Source organism: Lycorma delicatula, chromosome 1, assembly GCF_047948215.1.
Source record: "Lycorma delicatula isolate Av1 chromosome 1, ASM4794821v1, whole genome shotgun sequence".
NCBI classification, from domain to species: Eukaryota; Metazoa; Arthropoda; class Insecta; order Hemiptera; family Fulgoridae; genus Lycorma; species Lycorma delicatula.
In genome coordinates, this window is record NC_134455.1 from 137,212,831 (window position 1) to 137,236,321 (window position 23,491).

The 23,491-nt window shown below is 33.1% G+C and overlaps 2 protein-coding genes and 1 long non-coding RNA gene across 5 annotated transcripts in view; 1 reads left to right on the top strand and 2 right to left on the bottom strand.

Moving 5' to 3' along the window:
- Positions 1–23,491, bottom strand: part of LOC142322876 (uncharacterized) — a 58,242-nt gene that overhangs the window by 8,983 nt on the left and 25,768 nt on the right. For 2 of the 3 annotated variants that reach the window (XM_075361969.1, XM_075361976.1), the window contains exons 4-5: positions 19,914–20,033; positions 5,187–5,238 (exon numbers count right to left, since the gene is read on the bottom strand). In XM_075361969.1, the coding sequence (XP_075218084.1) occupies positions 5,187–5,238; positions 19,914–20,033 (172 nt within the window). The remainder of the gene's footprint in view (positions 1–5,186; positions 5,239–19,913; positions 20,034–23,491) is intronic. The other variant, XM_075361984.1, reaches the window with a different exon arrangement.
- The window catches only part of LOC142322924 (uncharacterized), a 37,495-nt gene that overhangs the window by 5,730 nt on the left and 8,274 nt on the right, over positions 1–23,491 (top strand). Inside the window, exon 2 of the long non-coding RNA XR_012755966.1 lies at positions 17,666–18,212. This is a non-coding gene — a long non-coding RNA (uncharacterized LOC142322924). The remainder of the gene's footprint in view (positions 1–17,665; positions 18,213–23,491) is intronic.
- LOC142318511 (uncharacterized) lies at positions 4,177–5,170 on the bottom strand. Its single transcript, XM_075355080.1, has one exon. The coding sequence runs from the start codon at positions 5,158–5,160 to the stop codon at positions 4,177–4,179; it is 984 nt and encodes a 327-aa protein (XP_075211195.1). The 5' UTR covers positions 5,161–5,170.

Sequence of the window (23,491 nt, forward strand, 5' to 3'; positions counted from 1 at the left end):
CCTTCAATTAAGATTATCCAGGTTTGCAGACTCGCTGATTGGTGAGGTTGCTGTCCTGAGACAGGACGTGTCGCTGTTCGTGAGGAGCTACAACGCCTGACTGAATCTGTGTCTGTCTTTTTCTGCTAGTGAACTTGGTCGTGGTGAATGCCATCAAGGCAGCCGATGACGCGGCAGGTGCGGAGAGAGGCCTGAGCCTGTTGTGCCCAGTGTTCCTTCAGTGGTTGCAGAGAATCTTTCTCAGGAGATTGTTAATGTTCCTCAGGTCTCACAGTTGGTTGAGGCTGAGAGTGTTGCTAGGAAGACTGCTTGGACTGTTGTTGGTTCTAAGAAATGTAAAGACTCCATAGTACAGTCTGTTCTTGAGAGTTCCATTGCTCAGTCTAACCCTAAGAAAAGGGTGAGATCTCAAAAAGTTGTTTTTGAGAAAGGCGACGTTTACTCCAATTTGGTTAAACCCAAGACTAAAGCGTTTTTTGTTTCGAGATTTAATTCTTCAACCGGGGTTGATGATATCACCAAGTCGGTTGAGAAACACAACTTTCAACATCTTAAATATATTCGTCTGAAGACTAAATACGATTCGTATAACTCATTTCGAACTGAAGTTTGTGCTTCGGATTTTGATAACTTAGTTCGTTCTGAAGTCCGGTCTGTTGGTACGCTGTTGGCTCCATTTTATGGTCCGCTGAGTCCTAATGCAGTGTTTAGATAAAGATCCGCGGGAGAATAGATTGCAGCTCGGCAGCGATGGATAAGTTGAGGATGATCTATCAGAATGTTCATGATATGAGGCCTAAACAGTATGAAATTGTCTCGTCCTTGGTTGATTTTCACTTCGACATAGTTGCCTTGACTGAGACTTGGTTCACTGTGATGTCAATCTGTTTCCAGACTGTTATCATATTTTTCGGGCTGACCGGCATTATGCTGCTTCTTCACTTCAGCGTGGCGGTGGTTCGGCTATTCCTGTAAAATCAAGCATTAGATGTACGAGGAGGAAAGACTTCGAGACATTTCCTGAAGCTGTGTGGATTGAGCTAATTCGACCAGGCATGAAGAATTTGTTGATTTGTTATGTATGTTGTGCCGTTTTTAGCTTCAAGTCTACTCAATCAATATTTTGATTTTCTGTATAAACACATAGATATTTTATGTTTAGATATTTGTATTGTGGGTGATTTTAATGTATCTGGAATACGCTGGATGCTAAATGTAAGTCACAATCGGTTTTCGATTTTGTCGACATGATGAATTTAGACATTTTTACACACGAAACAACGAATCCTCCCTTCTACAATAACGGTTTGGATTTAATTTAACTGTATGATTTTCACTAGGGATGCTGAAGCTCTTGTTTACTCTGATAAGTTCCATCCTCCATTTGAAATTGGATTCCTTGAAGTTGCAACCGTTAATGTAGCGGAAATGAGCCTGGTTTTTCGCTGTGATCGTGCGCTTTATGATGTGAGGTTTTCTGATTGGTGTAATATTCTCTTAACTAACAATCTGGAAGAATCGGTTCTGGGTTTACGGCGATTGATAAGCATGTTCCTGCCTTTCGTCTTAAGTTAACAAAATTTCCTCCTTGGTTCAATAGAAACATTGTTAATTTTCTCAACAAGAAGAAGGCAGTTCATCGCAGGTTTCAATCTTCTGGTCTGTCAGATGATTATTTCTTCCTTTCTCGGTTGCGTAGAGATGTTAAGTAGGCAATAGCGGATGCCAGAGTGGTTTCGGCTCGAAAGTGTGAATCTGACCTTCGTTCTAATCCGAGACTTTTTGGAAGTATATTTCTCGAAAAAATCTAACTCTGTGAGGACTCCGGCCCCCATTATTAATTGACGGATTACCTCTGATCCTCGGTTGTTTGTCAGCATTTTGGTGAATATTTTCAATCAGTATACCAAGAATTTCCTACGCAAAATACATCTGGTAACGCCTGTATCAACGACCATCAGATTCTTGACATTCCGATGATTTCATCTTCTGACGTACCTAGTTCTATAAACAATCTACGCTAAATTGAAGAGAGTACTTACTTTCTTCGTTGTCCATGGTCAGAAGGCTGCAGTTCTTGAGTGAATTGAACATTTTAAACATAAAGATGCAAATCTTTCATGAGAATACGCTGTAGAGAGCTTCACAAAATGCCCAATTCTTGGACCATGGTGCCGAATTGATGTTTCTGGACTCTCAGCAACACTCTCATGAACTGCTTCGATGTTATGTGTTGAACGACGGCCAGAATGTATAAGATCAGATGTATAATTGATCCAGTTACCTTGAATTTTTTAATTAATCTCTTAACAGTTGATGAAGTTAAATCAGTATTGCGACCATATTTTATATGAGAGTAGCTGCCAAACCTTCATTATTTTAAAAATATTGCTCAACAATGAAAACACATTGTTCTTTCATGTAGCGCTTCATTTTTAATAATCCTGAACTGTCGCTGCCATGCTGTTTTTTTTTATTTGCAACACTTTACCGCACAAATGGTGTATAATTCAAATCTTGCATGAATTTTGGGACACCATTATAACAGTATTTTTATTACTAGTACTCATTTTTTAAACAACCCATCTCAGGAGCCTTTTTCCATTCAAGATTTACTTAGTTTAATTTGTCCATTATTCATTTTAAGTATAGTTTTTAACATTTTTCTTGAAATTAAGTTTTCTGGAGTTGATTTTATAATAATAAAAATTAACAGTTTGTAATTTTTTATCTTAACGTATCAAGAAGCTTCCCTATCATCTATGTTTTAAAAATCATGCTGTCAGCATTTTCTCCACTCATTAACTGAATCGATCAGGCACAAGTACATAATAAAATTTACTGATTTTTTATTAACAATGACAGGAAAAATGAAACGGCAAACTCTGAGCACCATAAGCTTCTATTTGTTTGAAGTCAGTTTGCACAATACAAATTTATTATAAGGTACATGATCCAGATAACCTATGTGGATCATGTCCCCTGTAGTTTTAGATGGTACACAAATATAGTATACAATTGTTCTGACTCAAATGTGTGCAAGTGCATTGTGCAATGGAGTATAACAGAACAAAATCTTGCCTAAGGTGACAGGTGGTGACAACTTGTAGTTTGATCAACTTGTTGATCCTAAGTCCTGTTATTTTTTCTAGGTCACCGCTGTTATGGAGTCAAGAACCCCTGCTATAATCAACAAATCTAAAAAAAAAACACATGCAAAGATTGAATTTTTAACAGCAGAACTGAATGAAAATAACTAAAAGACAATTATGATGATGAAATTGTTGATCAAAGTACTATGAGTAGATAAGTAAATTTCTTGAATCAGAATCTCATAAAGTAAAATTGAGGATAAACCACATCACGGTCGACCAGTTTCTGTATCCAGTTTCCATAGTATCGACCAGTTTCCATAATCACCAAAAGGAGGTGCATGAATCGATTCAATTGTGCATATTGTGCGATATATAGAAATGTCAAAACTGCTTAAGAGAAGTGTATGTCTTTTTCAAAAATCTGTAGAAACAATAATTCTGCTATATGGTAATGCTCACACACTGTACACAACTCCTAAAGCTCTTGTGGAGTTGAAATTTGAACCGATTCCACACCCTCCATGAAAACCAGATTTGGCACCTTGCAATCTCTTTCCTCAATTAAAACAGGATATTACAGGTATTTATTTCACCACATACGATAAACTGAAGGACACAGTGAAGTCTTGAATCGAGGAAAGATCACCAGCATTCTTCATTGATAGAATAAGAAAATGAATTCAACGCTGGAAGAAATTAGTACCTGTAAATTATGACTGGAAAAATAATTACAAGTTTTTGTGGTTAATGAAATGTATTTTTATACCATACTTGTTTCATTTGACTATCCCTTTTTATTTACAAGTTATGACTGTGCATTAGATTTTATCCACTTGTCATGCATTGATACCAAAATGTAGACCGGCCTGGTTAGTTTTCATAACATGATTAGCGAAATCAATCATCATCTTCCATTTAATAGTGTAACTTAATGCTATCAGAACTTCATCCATCTGTTATTCCACAATTCACTTCTTAAATTTATATATATTTCCTTTTTTGCAAACCACTTACTCTTCAAAATAAAAATGTCAGACTGCTTACCATGAGATTTATCGCAAACATATACATAAAAAATGCATCAATCATTTTTATGAATTCGATCAATATGTCTCATTAAACAAATTTTTTGAGTAAAAAATTTCTTGCAATCGATACAGTTATAAGTTTTTTCTTTAGTATGAATACTAATGTGTCTTCTGCAATTAGAGCTACAAATAAAAGATTTTTGGCAAACATTACACAAATATTTTTTCTCTTTAGTGTGAGTATTAAGATGTTTATTTAAATTGGAAGTATGATTAAAAGATTTTTTACAAATATCACATGTGTACTTTTTCCTTTTATTGTGCATATTAAGGTGTTCATTTAAATTATCACTACAATCAAAAGACTTTTGACAGTACTCACAAACATAATTTTCATCTTTTGTATGGATATGAAGATGTTTATTTAAATTATAACTACGATTAAATGACTTCATACAAACATTACACGTGTACTTTTTCTCTTTAGTGTGAGTATTAAGGTGCTGCTTTAAATTAGAATTACGATTAAATGATTTTTGACAAACATTGCATGTATACATTTTCTCTTTAGTATGAGTATTAAGGTGTTCATTTAAATTAGATCTACAATTAAAAGACTTTTGACAAAATTCGCAAATATAATTTTTCTCTTTTGTGTGAGACTCATGGTGTTTTTTCAATTGACTACTCTTAATAAAAGACTTTTGACAAAAGTTACAGACATACTTTTCTGCAGTATGAACAATAAGATGTTGCTTCAAATAATCTTTACGATTAAAAGACTTCTGACAAAAATAACAAATATACTTTCTCTCTTCAGTATGAATGTTAACGTGTCTCTTTAAATACTTTTTACAACGAAACCTTTTATTACAATATTCACACACAAATTTCCCAACATCTCCTTTTTCTAGAGTTAACTCATTTCTATTAATAATAGTCTCATCTAAATTTTCTGCTTTTATATTATTATTTAATTTTAAATGTAAAAACCGTTCTTGGAACAAACTATAACAATCTTCACACTTTTTTTTCATATTCCCATCACACACTGAATTCTTACATTTAATGCAATTCTTTAATGTATTTTCTTCAATGTTTCCTCCAACGGTCACCTGTAAAACAAAATAAATTCTATAATAGTACAGTTTAGAATTCTTATTATTTTTAATTCTTGTAGCATCTCATGTTGGCTGGCTTTCCCCCTTTATTCATTTTTTTTTTTTTTTTTTATAATTTTACTTCTATTCTAATTTTATCTCAATAAAACTGGGGTTGGGAAAAGTTTCAGCATTCTCCCATTGAACAGTTTCAGAATTGCATATCAAATCTGGCAATACTTGCATGCTTTTGAAAGGTGACATATCATGGAGTATTTTTAGAAAGGTTATGGTATATTAGTTATTTAGTTAAAAGTTATTGTGACTTGTAAATGAGTGAAAATAAAGAAGAAACTTGATACTTCTGAGATTAATACAGATATATTCTGTAATTTTATTACAAAATCTCCTAAAAAAAGTGCCATGTTTATGGACATGATGCAGAATCAGTACATGTGACACAATGCTGGTTCAATTGTTTCTGAACTTGATGTCAATAATGCATCCTGCGCTGATTGGCCAATGACTGAAAAAGTTGATAAAATCATGAAACAAATTGGGCAAGACCAGCACATTAGCTGAAAGAATATTAGTGACAAATTAAAGATTGACCACAAAACGTTTAAACAGTTTGAAGAAGGGTTGATGAAAAATCTTGATGATTGGGTATCTCAGATTTAACAATGAAAAATTTAATGGAATTCAAAGATGAAAATTCAATCTTTGAATTGATGCTAAAGCAGAACAAAATTCAAATGGCTCATTACGAGTGATGATAAATGGATCACCTACAATAGCAATATACAAAAAAGATTACGGTCAAAGCAAGGTGAAGCTCCACTAATAGTGGCAAGGCCAGGGACTGATGCCAAAAAAACTGATGCTGTGTATGTGTGTGTGTGTGTGAGCGAGTGTGCACACACACACACACAATCAAAAAGATATATATTATAATCAGAAAGGACTTATTTACTATAAGCTTCTGCCTCCTGGTTAAACAATTCATTCTAATATCTATAGTCAACAACTGGAAAGATTACACCAAACAATCGAGATAAAGTGACCAGAATTGATATATAGGAAAGGTGTCATCCTCCATCACAACATCAGAGTTTTGGCTACCTTTCTGAACTTGAGAGAGCTTGGTTGGGAAGTTTTGATGTAGCCACCATATAGAACTGACCTTACACCATCAGACTACCATTTGTTTGTCTCTACAGAACTCTTTTAACAGTATAAAGTTGGCTTAAACAGGTTTGTGAAATTACTTATCATAGTTTTTGTCCAGAAAACACAATGTTCTACCTGAGGAGATTATAATTAAAAGGTCTATTAAAACGGCATGTATTTGACTTAATAAATTTCATTTGAAATGTAAAAAAAATCCCTTCTTTTACTTTGCATTAAAATATGAAGAAATTTTCCCCACCTTATTATTTTAACCTTCCATCGAAAAGTATAATCATCAATGGGTTTTCTTCAACAAAAATTACACCAAATATTTCTTGTTTCAATTAAAGTTTTTTAACGCTTTTAACTAACCCATGGACTGAATTTTTAAATTCAAGTTTATTTTTTGTTTTAAGGCTGCATACTCTCCATTGGAGATTTAGATTTCCAAATTGTAATTTTTGGGGGTTTTAAAATTCTCGTACTGGAAAGAGATTTATGATTTATTAACTGCTGTCATCCTGTGTTATTAATAAATCTTTGTATATAATTTATACCTTAGCTCTTCAAAAATTTAATAATTATAATTTAGATTTCATTTAATTTGTATTCAGTTTCAAACCTTAATATCATAACTAATACTAAATACGATTTTCATAATTCAAACTTCATTATCCTCAAAATTTTATGTTGTTTAATTTGGTATTTTTTTCAACTTACTATCAATTAAGTTTTAACCTATTTTTCAAATTTTAGAGGATGATAAAAAAGAAAGTTTTAATTAGATAAAAATATTATTAATATACACTTTTATTTTCATGTCACCAGAGGTGTCTGCTATAACGCCCTATTCTGGATTTCAATAATCCAAATTTTATAATCTGAATCATCAATAAGTCTTAAATTATATACTTAACTATTGTTTATACTGGTCTGTCAGCAAATTACATCATCCAAAGGGAATTTTTCTAGAAAATCAGTAAATTTATTTTTTATCTTTTCCTACTTATACAATGTAAATTTTACCTCAAATACAAGTTTTAAATTCATATTTTTCATTAATCCTTCAGTTTCCTGGGTCTCTGCCCAATCAGCTGGATTCCAGCTGTCACGTAAGTCAGTTGTGTTATACTCCTGCCATAATGTAAAGAAGGTCAAAGTGGAACCCCAGCAATTATGCCGTGCATTCATGTGTTGTGCCACAGTTATCATGTAAGAAAGTATGAGGGTCAATGTTAACCACAGCTCGACAATATTATTAGCCAACAGAACTTCTCTGATCCAATCTACAAATTTATAAATGAGAATTACTTTCCTTTTTAAGTTTAAAAGAACTGGATACAAGCAGAAGATAAGTTATCTATTTTATTTTGTCATTTAGTTTATTCATGTCATAATTTGTTCAAAATAGTACTGTTTTTATAAAGAACATTTTTTTTAGAATAATTGTAATTTATCAAAATTCATTTTTTTTTTTAATAAAATAAATATCAGTTAGGCTCCAAGTAGCCTTTTCACAGAAACAGGAATCCTGGGTACTAAAAGGACCCTTTGAGCAGAATTGTTTGCCTCATTTTGTGGTCCCTCTACAACATATTTTCTAAACTCTTTACATTATCCTACATCCATTATTTCAAAATGATCTTCTATTGGTTTCATCTAAAAACTTGAGGACAAATGAATCACTATGTTCTAAATATTAAGGGGATTTTAATAGAGTAGCTCTGCCTATAGACTGATCTGAAGACTCTTATTTCAATCTGGTTTGTATATTAAAAACCTTGCTGGACTCTATGATGTTTACTGAATGAAGCCACGTCTCCTAATTCATCTCTGACAAGGACACATTCATGTAAAATAGTTTGTAATTTAAAATTATGCTGAAATGTGTTTATTATGCTAGTGGAGTGGTAGCAGCTTTGTGTTTAATACGGAAGTCATGAGTTCAAGTCAGGCATGGCACATATTTTACTACATTAACTTTGTATTCTTCTTCTTTCTATCCTGGATAGGAATTAAACACTTACAAACTTTAAGCAGAAATAATAACCACCTCTTCAGTGGTCTTCCCACACTTTTCTTTCCTCTTGGTTTATAATTAATCACTTATTTATCCCTTTTATTATTATCCAAACTAGATATATGCTGAAGCTAATTTTCCTTGTAATGAGCAATTTGTTCATTAAGAGAGAACATATCTAATTCTGTTCTTATATCATCCCATCTAGAACAACCTTTTGGCGATCTAAGAAATCACATCTCTGCTGTCAGAACTTTTCATTTAGTCCTTGTGCGATCAACCCATATCTCACTTCCACACATTATCGGAGGGATAGCCATTACTTAGTATACTTCATCATTGTAGCTATCTTCTTATTGTTTCACACATATTTTGAAAACTCTGAATTTTATTTCCTGTATCTATATATGATCTAAAGTCGCATCATAAGTATTTAAAATATGAAACCTGTTCAATCAGTTTCTTTTCTAAAATTATTTTTGATATATCAGATTCTTGGCCCACAAGGCCATAATCTTTGTTTTAGTCACTGATATTTTAAAATTGTATCGACTATATATGTTATTCAATTCATATATAGATCTCTGTAAAGCTTCTTCTAAGGGCTGATCGTCTGCAAAGAGTAATGTATTTAAAACAGTTGTTCTTGAACTGAGAGTTAAATCATAAGAAACATTACTTTTCCATTCTCACAACGTTGTCAATATAAATATTAAAAAATACATATGATAAACTACATCCTTGTCTTATACCTATGTTAATATCTACCAGTCCACTACTGTTAAGCCATCATTTACTACAATTATTGTTTTAATCTAGCAATATTCATTCCCATACACTAAAGAAAAATAAATTATATTTAATTTCTTGATATTGTGTTCATTTGGTAATACTTCCATAGAGATTGAGTTTCTTCCTCAGGTAATAGTCCAAGAGCTATTGTCGAAAAATTGGTTTGATCTTTGTGGTGGACAAAATTTATTGGGAACTGATGTATTACTAAGGTATATTATGGATTCGAGCAGACTGACAGTTTTGTTGGTACAGGGACAGGTGAAAGGTGCCATTTTTCCAGAAAACCCTAATCATCGATACGGTGCTTGAAAATTTTTACAATGAAAGTTAACAATGTACTAAAAAACCTAAGCTTGAAAGCACTTACAAGTAAGTTGTGGTTAAGGGGTTGGCGGACAGGGGTAAAGTTGGCCAAAATTTTTGCAAAAAAATTTCATTGTGACTATGTCAGCCAATTGAACCATTTTTTACTAAAATTTAACAATGCATGTGTAAAAATGGCTGACAACTTGATTGGTGCATAAGGCAGTAAAACAGGGTTATATTGTATACATGGGCTCTGCGCCCATGAATACACTATGCGCACAAAGCACACTATCTGTGTGCACAGTATCTAGTGCACACTAGATACTGGTGTGCTTCATACACTGTTCACACTATAGTGCACAAGAAGCACTATCTTGTGCTTCCCTAACATCTCGCGAACATTCACAAGCTGTTAGGGAACTTGAGAGAATACATTCCTTTCTGAATCTCTGTATTAAATGGGTGATCCGCAAGGATTAGACCAATCCTTGCCATGTGTTTTACAACCAGCCACTGTAGACCACAGTGGCTGGTTTTCTTCGCACCCTTGCAGTGTGTAGGTCTGCAGAGAGAGTTTAATCAAGATACTCGATCATGGTAGGATCCCAGGTGGCTAGTGTTCCGGCTTAGGCATTGGATTGGTTGGAAGTAGGCACATTAGCATCATGTTACGGTTATATTGGTATTGTTTGTGATTCGATTTGGAGCTACTGCTGGTGGGGGTGGCAACGTGGTAGCATTAGCTGTCAGCTGTCTTCTTCGGAAGGCAGAGCTCAAATAATATCTCTCATGACGAATTACCGATGTAGATGTCCCTCGGGGCATCTGCATCGGTGGCATCTCCCCGTGGCCAGGCTGTACACTGTGGAATGTGTTACAGTTTGAGGGCAAGAAGATGTCCTCCGTTAAAGCCATTACTGGCAAGGATGGGGGGGGTGGAGTAGCGACCTGACATGCTACGAGGCGGGATCTTCTCCCCTCGGGGGGAAATTGAGATGGTGGTGGGGGTGGCCGCACTGCCAGGGTATGTATTCTGTCCGACTGGGGAGATGGCTTCCCTTCACCGGTGGCAGTCCTGATCGTGACTTGGTAATGCCACGCAAGACACCATGATGGGACAGGTGGTGATGCGGGGTTTGTCCCTGGCTTCTGTGTGGACCAAAATGAGGTTGGGCTCCCCTTGTTAAGTGACTTAAATTGGTCAACTTAATTGGGTGTAGGTCTGAATCTCTATGATGCATAAGACATAATTTTGATTGCTATGAGTGTAGCACTGGTTTAACTTTAAACTCATTCGTTTTCTCAGGCATTCACAGTCATGGTTGGTGTTGTGAAATCTGGACTAGGCGCGGGGTTCGCGCTTGTGCGGTTTTAGTCAGTTAGTCTGAGAGAATCATGTTAGACTGGATGTGAAGATGTCCATTTGAGGCCTATGTGAAGGCAGAATATCATATGTATTTTACTGATCCAAATGTCTGCCGAGGCATTTACATCGGTGGCATCCAGACTGAGGCCTGGCTGGTGACTGTGAGATGAAATCAATTAGAAGGTCTAAAGACAACCTCCAGTAAAGCCCCTCAGGGCTTGGAACAGAGGGAGTGGTATAGTGACCGGTAACATTACAAGGTGGGTGTCTTCCCCCTACAGGATTGGAACACATAGATACGTGCTACATGTTGCAAATAACTTAAGTAAATGCATTTTTTTATGCTTTATATGTTCATTAATGTTTAAAAATTTAATTTTGCAAATAATTTATATCTTAAACAATAGTTTAGAGCCCTATTTACATACTCATTTTACGAGACAATACTCACACCATGCTAGGAGTATGGTTTACTATTTATATATGAAAATAGTATATAATGAGCTATTTATTTAGCAACAATCCATGAACTTAAATAAATACATCAACAAAAAATACACAAATTTTTAACAAAGTGGAAAAAATTTTAACGATTAATTTTTATTGTTTAATAAAATTTTATTTAAAAAGTATGATACTGTAAATTCATAGATATATTTTTTTTTAATTGCCATCTATCCTTGTCGCTTACAAAACTTTCATTATCATCACAATGAGCGTTATCATCCCTATTGCAAAGACCTTTATCATCTTCACTGCTTTCACACTCAGAATCACTCATATTGTTATCAGATTCACTCTCGAATACAATTTCCTGAACAGACTCAGGTAGTTGAGGACCTTCAAATCACTTAAATGTACAAAAATTTTCATCATCGAGTACCCATCCACTTTCGTTGGGATCAAGATCAGTTGGAATTTGTTAATGTGCATTTAACCAAATATTTGTTATGTAACATGCTCTTAAAAGGTGTTTTAATTTTGAAAAAATTGAAATATATTTTCAAAATCTTCAATTTTTTTTACAATTGGTTCTTCTACATCACGCATTTCATATTGCCAATTAAAAAGTACAAACCAAATATCATTAACATTTCGTTTAGTGATAGTTATCGTTATTATTTATCTTATACAGATTGCATATAAATGTTTCTAACATTTCAAACACTTCCTCTTGCTTATATCTTGTATCTCCAAGAGTATGTTGGCTTGCTTGGCATTTCTCTCACCACCCAACCCATTTGGCCACCCTAAAGCATAAGACCAAATGTCTATATCACAAACAGCTACTGAGCCTCGAAACAGTTTAGCGACCAGTGTCTTAAGTAGTTCCTAGAGCTTACCTAACAGGGTAAGCGGACTAAGCGTGGTGCCATACACCACTGGCTTACATGTCCCAACCGCTCACTTGTCATATACTTACTAAAATGGGTAGGCACACCTCGTCAACTATTAAAAATATATATGACATCCATAATAAAATTTATTTCATCTAGGCAGCAATTTGCTGCCACACCTAGGTTGCTGAATACCAGCAAGTACCTGTCCACCATTTTATAGCACTTGGAGCCATAATAATTGGCTGGTAGTCAGTCATACTCAGGGTAAGCTTCCCACAGCAACCAGTTCCATCTAGTAACTCCCACATGGTCCAACAATGCGGCTCTTGCCACATTGAGTCGCTGCTTGTGAGTGGTCAATTTTTCCCTTGACCTCTAAGTTCCAGGGTGGCCTGGTCTCTGACATCCCCAAAAGTAGGGCAATCAAACATCAGGTGTTCATTTGACTGGACCTCTCCACAGACGTACAGCTCATCAGCTGTCAGGTGGAACCGAAACAGATAACGGATCAAGTTAGCGTGGTAGGGGAGCACCCGGGCACCCATTGTCCTTAAAAATGAGCTCGAGGTATACCATCTACCCAAATCCTGTATAAACTTACACAAGGATCTTCCCTTAGTCATGGTGTCCGATTCCAGCTGCCATGCTTCTATTGCAAAGCTCTGCAGTCTCTTCTGCAGGCAGGAGATGGGCAACTGAACAAAATTTAGATCAAGTGCACTGTGATCTCCATTCTGCTCTGGTACTGACCCAGCTCGAAATCACATCCCAAATAATCGGCCTCGCGGCCTCTTCCCAATTTCCACATGGCTGCCCAAACTTTCACCACTAAATCAATTGGGAGAGTTTTTCCCAATATGGTGGTAACCTCATAAGAGGTTGTTTTAAAAACACAGTGCATACAATTAAGGCTCTGCACTGGGCACTCCTTAAATTTTGAAAAAGTGCTCTATTCATATCCAACCTATGCACCCAAATGGGCACCACATAAGAGGTCAGGCTTTCAAAGACACCTCGGTACACTATGTACATTTGATCACCTGACAACCCATAGTCTTTCCAAGCAATCCTCCAAAGTTTGTGCATCACTGAGATGGCGTCCACCGCTACTTGCCCAATGTGGTTGCTAAACAGCAACTTTTCATCAAACAAAACACCTAAATACTTATGAAATCACCAAGAGTATAAAAAGTTTTCTGATATTACTCTGATTTTAACATAATTTGAAAAGGTCTCTTTTTCCCTTTTTATAAAAAGTTGGATTGTAATCACAACCTGTTAAAGCATGAAAGCCAGCTAAAGCTATGCAGATTGATTCGCCAAAATTTTTGTATATTTTGGAAATATCAATGAATATTGTGTTTTCTAAAACTTCCATCCACATTTTTCAATTACTTTTCAAATGATACATATTGCTTAACATAATCATTAAAATATCAACATCAGTGTACTTTAATATTATATTGTTGTCTCTCTCAATTTTATACACATGGTAGACTATTTTTGTGTCAGCATCTTCAAGTGTGGGGCAACTAAAAGCGGAGTCAATCAATGTTTTAACATTTCCATTTGCATCAACCAAAAAAACATGAGATTCAAAAAGAGCTTATGAATATATTTTTTTTAAATTTTATTAAACGCTACCATTTCATTATTAGACCAATAAAAATTAAAAAGAATTGAACCAAAGCCTGTTTAAATCTATTAATGTGAACCTCTTTTATGAAATCTACTGGTCTCATTTGTTCTGGACCTGATATTAAGAAATCTCTGTCAACCTCGTTACTTATTCTCATTGATCTTTCATAATCTTTAATAGAAGGTTGAAAATATTGAACAAAAATTAAATGAATTTCTGTCGCTCGCATATCTGTTATCTTTTGTAAAACTAATTTAGCTATATTACCAAATGATTTGAGGCATGTCTCTGATGCAATGTAAAGAATAAAATCCATCAATTATTCACTTCGCTAAGGTACAGTACTGTCTTCTACCGGTTAGCATTCAATTATTTCAATTTTGGGGTAGTGCAAATGGTCCTGTCAAGATGACACATTGACATGGGTACAAGACGGGATAAACTAGAATTTTTATGATATCTTGATTGTTTGTCACTGAGATAGCAAGTAAATGCCCGAAAAAAACCTCTTTGCAGCCGAACTTCCCGTACTTTATTATTTACAAAAAGTTTTTTTTTGCGAATGTTGATGCAAAGTTAAGTATTTTGTTTTGCTTAATTGATGCTTCAAAACAATTCACAGATTTAGCACACTAATTAATAAACGATTCCCTCAAATTATTTCCTTTATTTTTAATGTTCAAAAGGAAATCAGCTATGGCATCTAAAATGGCCTTACCATTATGTTTAGAAGGGTTCATGTTCTGATTTATAGTATTTTTCAGAGCTTCTATTTGTTTGTTTAACTTATTCTATTTTTTTCTAAACCTGCTGTGGTGTCTTGATGTTTTTCTAGGCCACCTACCTCGTACACGTGGGAAATTATTGTGGTACAAATACTACTTTTTGTCCATCGCTGTTGAGCTGAAATTGAGTTGGTAAAGTGGGTAATATGAATTAAACATCTGCATTTACTGTTGCTCTAAGGTCAACTCGATAGGAATTCTTTAAAATGGATTGTTCATTCTCTTACCAAACATCCCTCCCTCAAATTCCCTATAGAGTTGTGGATGCAAAATTTCCATTTTCAATAAATTATTGTGATATCATGCAAGCCATCAGGCCCAATTTTGCTGATTGAATATAAATAACAAATTAGGTACTTTTGGTATTATAAATTTTTAAGTATCAAAATCACCCGCACAAATACTTTGAGAAAATATTAAATAGTTTTGTATCAATTCCATCAAAATCATATAAAACTTTACAGTCTTTCCATATAAACCATAACATTTGTAGGTTGAATATTTTAAACAAAGGTCTGCTAATTCTATATTTTCAAATATTTTGGTGATACTTTTTCAGTTTTCACTTTGTGAATTATTTGCCGTATTTCATCATATTAATGAGAAGTTGATTAAGTTAATTACCTATTAAAAACTGTTCAAAATGTAGCATTTGTAGGGTTGTAAATATTATTGGATGTAGATGCTTGCGTCTGTTATAATGATTACTGGAAAGATATTTAACAAGTTGCTGGCTAAAAGCCCAGACAAAAACATTAGAATCAAAAGCTTGCTTCAATTATTAAATTAGATTAAAAAGCTGCTTCAAACTGTATTTGTAAAGCCACTTAAGTAAAAACCAAATCATATACTGATGTATTTCAAGTTGCCCACATTCTTTAGCTATTTCTAATGTTTATACCAGTGTGCATGAACTACTAATCTGTCTGTAGGAGAAACACTGATCAGTGATAAATAGCAAACTTTTTGTTGGGGACCAAATGAAGGTCACCAAAGTATCTGCTCCAATTCTCATTCAAATAATGCTTGTGAGTCAACAAAAATGTATATCTGTATAACTTACAGTACCTTGTATCCTATTATATAACATACGAAAGTATTGAAATGTATAAGCTGAAATTCTGTTATTGCATAAAAAAAATAATTTAAATATGAACAAATCAAAAATTTATTTGTTTGTTGATTTATTTATTTAAGTTCACAGATTGTTGCTAAATAAATAGCTCAATATATACTATTTTCATATATAAATAGTAAACCATACTCCTAGCATGGTACAAATACTCTCTTGTAAAATGAGTATGTAAATAGGGCTCTAAACTATTGTTTAAGATATAAATTATTTGCAAAATTAAATTTTTAAACATTAATGAGCATAAAAAAAATGCATTTACTTAAGTTATTTGCAACATACAGCACGTATCTGTGTGCTCCACACGCATAATGCATACATGGACGCACAACAATGTAACCCTGTTTTACTGCCTTACGTACCAACCAAGCTGTCAGTCATTTTTACATGCATTGTTAAATGTTAAGAAACAAGTGATTTAATTGGCTGGCATATCCATGATGAAATTTTTGTGCAGAAATTTTGGCCAACTTTACTCCTTTCCATCGCCCAACCTAACTGTCAGCCCTTTTGAACTTGGGTTTAGTACATTGCACAAATTTCCATTGCACCACATCAATGGATAGGGTTTCCTGGAAAAATGGCACTTTCCACACCTGTTCCAATACCAACAAAACTGTCAGCCCATTTGGGTCCGTAACATACCTTAGTAATACATCAATTACCAATACATTTCGTCCACCACAAAGATCAAACCACTTTTATGGCTCTAGCTCTTGGACTATAAAGCTGATTCTAATTTCTCAGGCAATTAAAAGTAAGCAAACTGCATTTAATGTTCACCATGGTAATCTCTTTTAACAGTGCATACTAACTTAACCTCTAAATATAAATAATTAGCCTCTATATTATCATCCTCTACTCTCTACAAGCTGGAAAAAAAGTATTAAACAATTTTACAAGAAATTTAATATTTTATTTACTTTATGCTTAGAACATCTTTCAGCTTATATTTTATTTCACCATTCCATGACTTAAGTTTTATTACAACTCTGATAAATAAAACACACATACACACACACACACATATATTTTTTTATATTCAAATAAACCAGTTGTCATGGTATCCCATATCTTCAGTTAGTATTAAATTCTACATTTATTACATTAAAACATATTCTTTAATGATTTGTCATTTTTTTCTTAAATTATAATCTTCAGTACTCTCTTTTTCCTGTTTAGCCTCCGGTAACTACCGTTTAGATAATTCTTCAGAGGATGAATGAAGATGATATGTATGAGTGTAAATGTAGTGTAGTCTTGTACATTCTCAGTTCGACCATTCCTGAGATGTGTGGTTAATTGAAACCCAACCACCAAAGAACACCGGTATCCACGATCTAGTATTCAAATCTCTGTAAAAATATCTGGCTTTACTAGGACTTGAACGCTGGAACTCTCGACTTCCAAATCAGCTGATTTGGGAAGACGCGTTCACCACTAGACCAACCCGGTGGGTACATAATCTTCAGTACTGGACAGCAAAATTACATGTATACTTTTCACAATATAAAACATTGTAATTTAATTTTTTATTACAAAATCATATTTTTGTATTGGAAATTAATATGGCAAGTTTAACTTATCTAACTATTGTGTATTGGTGATTTACAGTTCATATAATATATATATAAAGTAGTGTGCAAATTAATCCTAACAAAAGGAACTTTTTATTTCTTTGTTGTGGCTACACTGCTTGACCACACCCATTCCTTGTTTTTTTAATGTGAGGTTATTGTTCTTTGGTTATTTATCAATTTTCTGGTTTTAGTGTTTTTTGAAAGTTTGTTTAATTTTTTATTAAAAAATCATATTTTATTCTGTGTATCTTGAATATATAATAAAATACATAACTCCAAGAAAACATTCAAAAATTGTTTTTCTTTCAGAGCATGCCAGTATGACACGATGACAAATAGCTTCCAAATGTGGTGTTGCACCAGGGATAGCGAATGCTGTATTAAAACAATATTAAGAAATTGGTTCTTTTTCACCTCAAATGAAGAGCAAATGTGGTCGTAAAAGAAAAAGCTACTCCAACACAGGCTGGGTAATTAGTGAGAAAAAGTAAACTAGATCTAAACTTCCACAAGGCAATGGAGTGTTCCAACAAAATTTGGCTCCATGGCATATAACCAAAATGTGGAAAAATTGTTCAAAGAATGAAACATTAAAGTGCTCCTGTAGTCAAGCAACTTCCCGGAGTTAAAACCAATTGAAAATCTTTTTCAATTGCGGTTTTTTTTTTGGCGGTATTCAAAATATGAATTGTACCACAAAAAGTGACCTCATAAAGAAATAATATCAGAATCATTTCATGATGATGAAATCAAAAAAAGTGCAGTACACTTACTGAATCCATACCAAATCATGTATGTCAAGTGATTAAGAATAAAGGAGGCCATAGTAATTACTAGATATTCACATATTGTACAAGTATGATTTTTCCTATATAAAACTAGTTTTTATTAAATAACATTTGTGTGTTTGGATTAATTTGCATGCTATTGTATATGCATTATATGTATGTGTACATAACAGAAAGAGTAAAAAAAACTCTAACATAAATAAATAAACATTATAAAATGTTATGTGAGGTGATAGAGGTTTTAAAAAGTAACAGAAAGATTCTATTCATTTTTGGATGCTATGAATTAGAATTAATAAATGATTTTCCATAAAAAAATAGCAATTTACCATTCGTTTCCCTTCTGCCTGCCATTTTGTGCTTTTTTAAAGAAAGATTTATATCATAAGATCCAACTGAGAAATCATAAATAACATTCGATTCACATATTTGTACCAACTTTCTACAATAAATAAAAAATTACGGCGTAAACATGTTCACAAATTTCAAAGCGATGGTCATATAAATTTTTAATATTTTATATCTCATTAATCATTAGTTTTATTAGCTAAAATGTTAAGCCTTTATTATAAAATAAAACAACATATTTAAAAAATTATTAAAATCAGTTAAAAGAAACTGAATTATTCCAAAAAACTGATCACATAATTTTCAAATACTTTCAACATCTGTACTTCTGTATCTGAAAGGAACAGTTTTATTTCATCACAGAATTTTATTTTTAAGCGATAAAACTTCCTGTCTAATGATTGCTTCAAATAGAGCTTATATTAAAATTAATATATATATAATTAATAAATTAATATTATATAATTAATATATTAATTAATTAATATATAATATTATATTAATATTTACTTCACAGATAAAGAAACTTAACTATAGTCCAATACAGAGTAATAACCTCTTGTGAGCCACTGACTGTGAACTGAAATAGCCCTTCCTGTTTTCTATGTAAACCTCTCAAAGAGGGAAGCCATAAGTCCACAGGGAAACTTTAGAGTTTAATTATAAAATATTTATTTCATATAAATTCTTCTGTTCTCATTATTTGTTACTGAAAATGAATCGACACATTTTATTAACAAACATTTTAGTCTTTTAGAAGAATACACTAACTACGTTTCTTAACCTTAACTAAAATAAAGACAATTTTATATGAAAAATCCTTATTACAAGTTTGGTGTAAGGATTAATAAATACTGTGTTTATTTCCACATCACATTATTCCAGTTTCAATCTTTCGAATTTATAAAGGTTACAAGATAATTTGTAATAAAACTGATAAATGCTATTATTTATTTTGTCGCTTCAGGAAAGTTTATTACAAAAATGATTCCTCAATCCAATCTTGAGAAATGAAGTTTTCTTTACAAAAGCACAGAAAATGACGAGCATATGGAAAACAAAGGAGAAATCAACAAATTTTAATTAACTTTTTTTGTTCATTTTGAACAAACCCAAAACAGAATAGCACAGAACACGTTTTTTGTACAACCCATATAATAAGTACAAAACACTTCTAGTCTACTTTGACACCTGCCATGATCAAAGGAAAACAGCTATTTATCTCTTACCTCACTAATAGGATAACTTGAACAAACATCAATGCTGAACACAAATTTGCAGATGTACCAATACTTATTAGCAATTTCAATTATTTTAAAATTTCAATCTTGGAAAAATCAATTTTGCTATTAACATTAAACTATAATAAATTTACAAACATAAATCAATGTATTTTGATTTATCACTAATACATCACTCACGTCATCAGATATTGCATTATCTTCAGCCTTAACAGTCTGCAAAAATGAATTTTCAATTTCTGCTTCAAATTCAAGCTTTAATTGATGATGATCATCATTTACCAATGTCTCCTCTGTTTCCTGAAACAATAAATACATTAATTTTAAAGCGACATAATTTTGCTAAGTAAATACACTTTAATATCTTTCCATATTAAAAATGATTTCTCTAATAACAACTTATCTTTCAACACGCAGTAGTAAGCAAATTAATGTGAACAAGTAGTATTTTTAAAATAATTTAATTTCTTTTGTTTGAAAGCCTTATTAAAAATCTGATATTTGTCCTCCGATAGCGTTTCATCATATATGTTGCAAGTTACAGTAATATAATAGTCAGTGAGGAGCTATATCTTTCAGTAATAATAGATCTGGGATTACTTTTAGCAACTAATTTTAGTATTTTTTTTTCATTTTTCAAAACGGATATCACTCTCAGGAAAAGAAATAAAATAGTAACTCCTGCCGAACATTCTTCTATAACACAAAAAGATATCGTCAGGGTATGAAATGTTAGCTTTTAATAAAATTGATAAACGTTATAAAAAACTGGCAGGATTTCTCATCAACAGAATGGAAATTGTGGAAGAAAAAGAAAAACCAGTGCCAGAGATGATTCTGTTCTAATAAGAAAATCTAAATACAATTTAGACGCACTTATTTTAACCTCAAAAATGAACCGGCTCAGACCGGAATAAATATTCATTATTAAATTATTCACAAAAGACTGTTGGGGGCTGGCCATAAAGCAATACACTGCAAAAATAAACTATTAATAACATAGATTATGAAGAAAAGAGACTATTCAGGGCTAAAAAATATGAATACTAGACTGAAGATGATCAGTCAAAAGTTCTTTTTTTTCAGACAAAACAATCTATTGTAGAAGGGAAATAATCCTATTATCGGGAAAATGACCTAGCAGAAGCCTTAGTCCAAAACATGTTGATCAGTGCACAAAACATTCTGTAAAAAGATGAATTGGGGCTGATTTTCAATAAAGAGGTCAGGACATATAATGCCGATCGATGGCAAGATGGATTATGATAACTATACAAATGATAGAAAGTAAGGTTGTGCCGATTCTTAAAAAAACTGTGGCTGATCAGATTCAGTGTTTATCAATAATACCTTCATGCTGTCATAAATGAAAAAAAGGAATGTAATGTAAGAAAAGAAATAATTTTCAGCTAGTAGAATGGTTAAGGAATTCCAAGACCTCAACCCATTTGAAAATCTGTGTAAAATTTTGAAGGGAAAATAAAGAAAAGTGCACACTTCACATAAAAAAAGATATGGTAGACTAATATAATAGTAATAAAGTTAATTTTATATGTATATATTTTAAATATAAATCACCTAGTACAGAGAGAGTTTGAAATAAATATTCTTTATTGAATATTAATATTCTGTACTGTTCAATAATATGTGTACTGTGGTTTCTATAACAGAATTTAAAATATAATTTAACAGTAGAGGAATAATATGAATCTTAAAAGATTAATTTTGGTAAAAAAAGAAAAAAAAAAAAAAATAAATATATATATATATATATACACCACTGAATATAAAAATAGGAAGAGAAAAGATTATGGAGGTAGAAGAATTCTGTTATTTTGGAAGTAGAATTACTAAAGATGGACAAAGCAGGAATAATATAAAACGCTGAATAACACAAGTACAAAACAACAAGCTTTGAGTCAGAAATGTAATTTGCTTACATCAAAAATTAATTTAAACATCAGGAAAAAATTTTTGAAAGTATATGTTTGGAGTGTAGCTTTATATGGAAGTGAAACTTGGATGATCAGAGAACCTTACAAGAAGAGATTAGAAGCTTTTGAAATGTGGTGCTATACGAAAATGTTAAAAATCAGATGGGTGGATAAAGTGACAAATGAAGAGGTGTTATAGCAAATTGATGAAGAAAGAAACATTTGGAAAAATATAGTTAAAAGAAGAGACCGACTTACAGGCCATATATTAAGGCATCCTGGGATAGTCACTTAGATGTTGGAGGGACAGGCAGATGGGAAAAATTGAGCAGGCAGGCAACGTTTGGAATATGTAAAACAAATTGTTAAGGATGTAGGATATATATTGAAATGAAACAATTGGCACTAGATGGTAATCTTGGAGAGCTGCATCAAACCAGTCAAATGACTGACGACCAAAAAAAACAAAATATATATATATATATACATATAATAATTTGAATATAGATTTTCAAATAACCAAAACACAGTAATTAGTTAAGTTAAATTTACCATATTAATTTCCAATAACTATTTTTGCGGTAATCTGTACCTTCGGTTAGGTGTAAAAAAATAAAATATAAGTTATAAATTCTATATCTATTGCATTAAAACAATATTCTTTTAATAACTGTCATTTTATTCAAAATTATGTTTTATTTTGAAATTTTGAATATTATTATGAAAATATCAATGATATAAAATATCATATATAAATATAATTTAAAATATCATTATGAAAATAACATATGATATTATGACAGCAAGATTTTGCTGTCCAGTACTGGAATGATATTTTTAATCTTTAAATCATAGTATTTATTTCTCTTTGTTCTACTGTCATTATTGCCAATTATTAGATTGTATTTTTATCATGTTTTTAATTAAATCATCATCTTTGAATGTGATCTGGTGATTCATCATACTATATTACAAGTGAAATATTTACATCTATAATTGTAACAGCTTCATCCACCAGTTTCCTTTCAAGAAAGAAGAAAGATGGAACGAGCCCAGCAGCCATCAGCCCAGCAGTCGCAAGCCCAGCAGCCACCTGCCCAGCAGTCACCTGCCCAGCAGCCACTGACAGCACAGAAGAACGAAGAAACCTGCACTTTCCCCCGTTCAGCCCTTCGGGGCTTTGGGAATTCCAAGGTTAATGGTATGTAACTTCGGTTACTACCAATTCTTGGAAAGTGCAGGCCAAAGAAGAACGAAGAGGTCTTCGGAAGAAGAAGAGGGAGAAGAAGAAGGAAGACCAACCACTCGCCTCAACATCACGGACTGGAGTCCGGAACAGAGCCCAGCAGAGATGCGCCCTGAAGGGCAGCCATACCAGAAGCGGATGAAGAGCTTCTACACAACCTCTCCTATTTCAAAACTTACAGTAAGATAAAATAACCTAGCAATTGCGACTCCTCCGGAAAAGGAGATGCATTGCTCCCTCCTTACAGGTAGTGCCCCGTTGTGGCGTATTCCTGCTAGCCTATTAAAGAGTTAGCACCGAAAGGACTTCAGTGGACGGTCTGAAGGGGAATTACGTCGGGAGGACAGGCTTTATAAGCCTAGCCTTCCGCGGTCGGCCCATGAAATGGGTTCGATAACGCTGGTTTAACAACGGATTGGAATGCAATTAAATCCGTCTTAAATTCACTAAAATAATAATAGACAAAACTTGAAAAATTAGATCCGAGATTAAAAAATAACCCTTTTAAAAACAAGCCCGATTAGAATGATCCAGCAGCAAGGGACTCTGTCCAGGTTCTGCGATAAAGTAGGGAGTAA

What these genes read in the sequence shown, in the direction of transcription:
- LOC142318511 (XM_075355080.1), bottom strand. Translation starts at nt 5,160, where the DNA reads ATGAAAAAAAAGTGTGAAGATTGTTATAGTTTGTTCCAAGAACGGTTT.